The sequence below is a fragment of the Clupea harengus genome, chromosome 25 (genome assembly GCF_900700415.2).
Source record: "Clupea harengus chromosome 25, Ch_v2.0.2, whole genome shotgun sequence".
NCBI lineage: Eukaryota > Metazoa > Chordata > Actinopteri > Clupeiformes > Clupeidae > Clupea > Clupea harengus.
In genome coordinates this window covers 14,470,261-14,474,745 of record NC_045176.1, presented here as the reverse complement: position 1 = coordinate 14,474,745, position 4,485 = coordinate 14,470,261, and the positions used below count along the sequence as shown (strand labels likewise).

At 38.7% G+C, this 4,485-nt stretch overlaps 1 gene segment (V, D, J or C); it reads left to right on the top strand.

Moving 5' to 3' along the window:
- Positions 1 to 3,731: 3,731 nt before the first annotated feature.
- On the top strand, positions 3,732 to 4,172 carry LOC116219578. The segment is given in 2 exon segments: positions 3,732 to 3,744; positions 3,838 to 4,172. Coding segments are annotated over 2 exon segments (348 nt in total).
- Positions 4,173 to 4,485: the final 313 nt, after the last annotated feature.

Sequence of the window (4,485 nt, the reverse complement as noted above, 5' to 3'; positions counted from 1 at the left end):
CCTTCTGTCTGATGTGAACATCACCCATATCTAATCAGAGAGGGCCATTCAGTAAGACTACTGTACTGAATGCTGTACTGTCACTAATCATCAGTAACAATAAGAACATATTATTTACTCTCATACTTATTAAAACAACTGTACTAACTGTATTAAATGTACACTAACCAGCAACACAACAGAACATAATTTATATTTCTACAAATGATGCTGTTTGGAAACAATTAACATATTCATTTATAAAGAACACTGATATTATAAACCAAAATGAATAAAATTTGAGATAGAAGTACAAAGACTTTTTTACTCACAGTAAAATATCACTTGAGATGATCTTCAATTATTCTGTTTAAGGTATTCCTCAATGCCTTAATATCTGCACAGTTTGTATCTTTTTCAGTAAAAAGCTGAGGAAGCAAAAGTACAAAAGCACAAAACAAAGTTTGATGTTTGCCTGCTGCTGCTTATTATGATGAAAACATCAACCTACTGTGACATCACAAAGAGAGCAGTGATGAGCCAAAAGAAAATGGTGACTGTTTGTATTCTCCTATACACTGGTATACATATATTAATTTGTAAATGACAGTTCTTGTGAAAGGAAATGGTATTTATCTTCCTCTCACAGGACTCATGAATCAGAATGAAATGACTTCAAACAGGGCTGAGGTCTCTACTATGGAGGGATCTGTTTAACCCTTTCCTGCCATGAGTTACATTATAACGGAGTAAACTGGAGGTTCTTTATTGGTATCCTTATAGTCCAAAGAAATGGAGGGTACTTGCCTCAAAGTCTATGAAGTGCATTATTATATACTTATTTACATTTGCAGATTCTGGAGGATACGAGGAACTGAGCTGGAGGTGAAGTTTAGTCTGGAGTGAAATCTCTCATTGAACTCAGTGTCATTTTCCCAATTTCCATAATTATCTCTTAAGTATAGCATCATTCTGGTGCTGTATTTTCATGACATCGAAACTTTTTCATTATTTCAATGTCGACATGCTTTCAACAATTGATAAACAGTGCTGCATACAAATGCATTCATATGCAGTGAATAACAACAGAGTTAGTGTACATCTGCTAATCAGCCACTTTAGATCCACCAATCAAAGTGTTCAGAGGAAGGCCTTCCTGAATGAAGGTCATGTGACTTATTTTAGTGCAGATGCAGTAACTCAAGGAGAATCACCTCAGAGAACTGTGAGCAAGAACAGTGATCTCATCTGCTACTGCAGATTCCACATGGAGAAATCACTGCTACTAATCCTCATTATGACAACAGGTGAATTTTAATGAAACGCACTGGAAGATATGCTGCACAATATAATGGTAGTTTACTATATACTACACTCTACTGTATCAGGGATAACAGTTTCATGTCTGCATAACCCTTTCTTCAATTCTTTACAGATATTGTGGCCGATCAAGTTAGTCCTGCCAATTCCAACATGAAAGGTCTTGAAGGGGACTCTGCAAAGTTGCAGTGTTCATATGAAACAAGCAGTGAAAATATTGATCTTCACTGGTATAGGCAGTATCCAAACGAGGCCCCTCAGTTTTTATTATGGAAAGGAGCTCGTTCTGACACTACCGAACACATTCCTGACCCTAGGATTGGCGCTACAACATCCAGATCATCCACTGAACTCCATATTAAAACTCTGGCTCTGACAGACACTGCTCTCTACTACTGTGCTCTGAGAGACTTAGCCCAGTGATATAAAGTCACTAAGAAGCTGTACAAAAACCTACACACAAATTAATAAAAAATTGAAAACACACATCAAAGGAATTGTACCATAGTGATCTGATATCTTAACCACATGCAGAAACGTACAAGAGATGTGGTCACACCTGCAGCACACTGCAGTGTAAAATGAATTAGAGCTGTGGCAGCACTTTTTCCAGTCAACAGTATGTCACTCTGTACAGAATCATAAATTAGAGTCTGACACTGGTCAAATATATCTGTTGTAACTTAAGTCACAAAGGAGTTCTCTATTCTGTGGCTGATTGAAGTTGTCATGTAATGGGATCAATGTATAGTTTAAGAGTCACAATGAAAAAAATATAATGTATGACGATGAGGTTGAGAGGGGAAAACTATGTGCCTGAACATTTCTCCCAGTTTGACGTGACCAATATAGATATTTTAATTCCAAACTGTTGTTTGTCTAATAAATATACTTATATGCAGCTCCGGAGTCCTCAGGTAACTAGGGTGAATTTTCACCTATCAGCAACCAAACTATACATCATTCTTAGGTACATCTCAGAAGTAGCAATAAAATGAACAGACCGATTTTAGGACAACTTCTTTATAAAATCCATGAATGAGGACCACTACTTCCTAATTGCAGGCTGCCAGTGTGGATCTTTATGTAGGTTTCCCTCAAAATGAGCAGATACGAAGAAGACTTTTATAAAGATGCCATGCCTGAGTTTGCCCACTGTGGGGCAGTATCAGAGTGTCATTGAGGGCCTCTTGAAGATGTTGAGCAGTTCCTTCATGTATTTTGGTTAAAAAACATTATTTTAGAAACAAGACAAATTCAAAAGACTTTTGTTGTCAATGATATGTGTTTGCAGTGTACAGGGAAATTACTTTGTTGAACAGCCAACAAAGGACTTGAGCAGTTTAGAGGGAGGACTGGTGACTCTATCCTGTGAATACACAGTGGCCATAGCCACAGCATCTTGGTACAGGCTGAAATCAATGATTTCCCTATTTACATGCTGAAGACAAAAGGTGATGTTGCGGGAGATTTTATGCCGAGTTCAACATTACCTCTAAAACTGATCCCTTGACCATCCAGAAGGGTCTGATTCTGCTGTGTACTACTGTGCTCTGAGGCCCACAGCGACAGCTGCACACTGAACCCCCAAGGGCTGTGTAAAGGTAAGTGTAAGGGCTATCTAGCTTGGGTTGATATACAGTCATGCCAGTAAACGTTTTATTGGCATCAACATAATTTGATACATTGTGCAATACCCACGCTCAATGATTTACAATGGTTTAGTTCCTAGTCTCAGTTCTTGTTTTGTTTATAGCCTTGCCGAGTGTGACTCGTGTTTTGTTTGCCGTTACGGCGTGGACGTTTATAATTTGCCCAGCATAAGAGGTTGCCTCTGTTTGTTTAGTTCCTTTCTGCGCTCTGATCGCCAGTTTCCTAAGTTCTCAGCAGAGCTACGAACCTGCGGCCCTCCATGGGTTTTGCCTGTGTTCTGGAGGATCGACAGCCTCATCATCTGCGTGTCTACAACCTGTGGTCTGTCTTCTGTGGCTGTATTCGTCTGCAATAAACTCTGTTTCACGAATTCCCATCTGTGAGTCTGTTCGTTCCGTGACAATATCCAAAGAACAGGGTTGTTTTTTAAACCTCCCTAGAAACATGACTTATTTCATCTATTCGACCAATAAAACTCTTAATTCAAGAGCTGATAGCTGATGTAAAGTCTCCTTATATGTTAAGAGAACTTTTACTACAAACACTTAGAACACACATGAATTACAGACAAAACCTTTCCGAAGCAAACTATGTGTAAATGTAACAGTCAGCTTCTCACAAAGTCTTTTCTGTTTGCCAAGAGGGAGGAGCTAGAAAGAGAAGATCATGACGCCTTCATGGTGCCTACCCATGGGTGTCTTGAAAGGACTGACATTCAAGTTGTGTAGACATTGGATTTGCAGACCTCCACAATGATCTTCTTTCTGGGTATATTACTCATGGACCTTTCAGGTAAACACAAAGTCAAAATTAAATAATGAAGAAACAGTCATAAGATAATGAAACAATATAGCATGTTTTAGCATCTTTTTTTTCTCTGTGCAGGTAAGACCTCTGGGAATAAAATCACTCCAAATAGTGTTGAACTCAACACAGTGGAGGGAGATAATTTAACCCTCTCCTGTAACTACAGCTCTGGAAACTATCTACAGTGGTATCGCCAGTATCCAAGATCAGCACCCCAGTTTCTCTTGTTCATCACTAGTCCCGATAAGACAGACAAATCAGATGTGGAACCACGATTCTCTGGGAGAATGAATAAGGAGAGGAATCAGATGTTTCTGGACATCTCCTCTGCTAAACTCTCAGACTCTGCTCTCTACTACTGTGCCCTGAGGCCCACAGTGAAGGAAACTGGCAAACTGTCATACAAAAACTGACATGAGGTGACATGAGATGACATACATCATACTTTACTCTCCTTCCAGAAACTCTGCACAGAGTGGTAACAACCCGCAGAGATTCAAGTAATTAAATGCATACATGCACTTTTATTATAAAAATATCCATACATTATGATTCCAGAAATAGTCTTGTAAGAATGAATTACTTCAATCCCATCGTTGTAAAGTAACCTCTGCAAGAGCCAATGTCTACTACTGAGTCATAAGAAATAATAGAAAAATAGATTATATTCTGTCAAAATGTATTTTATCGCACAAGACAAAATACAGAGCTGCCTTTGGACTGCAA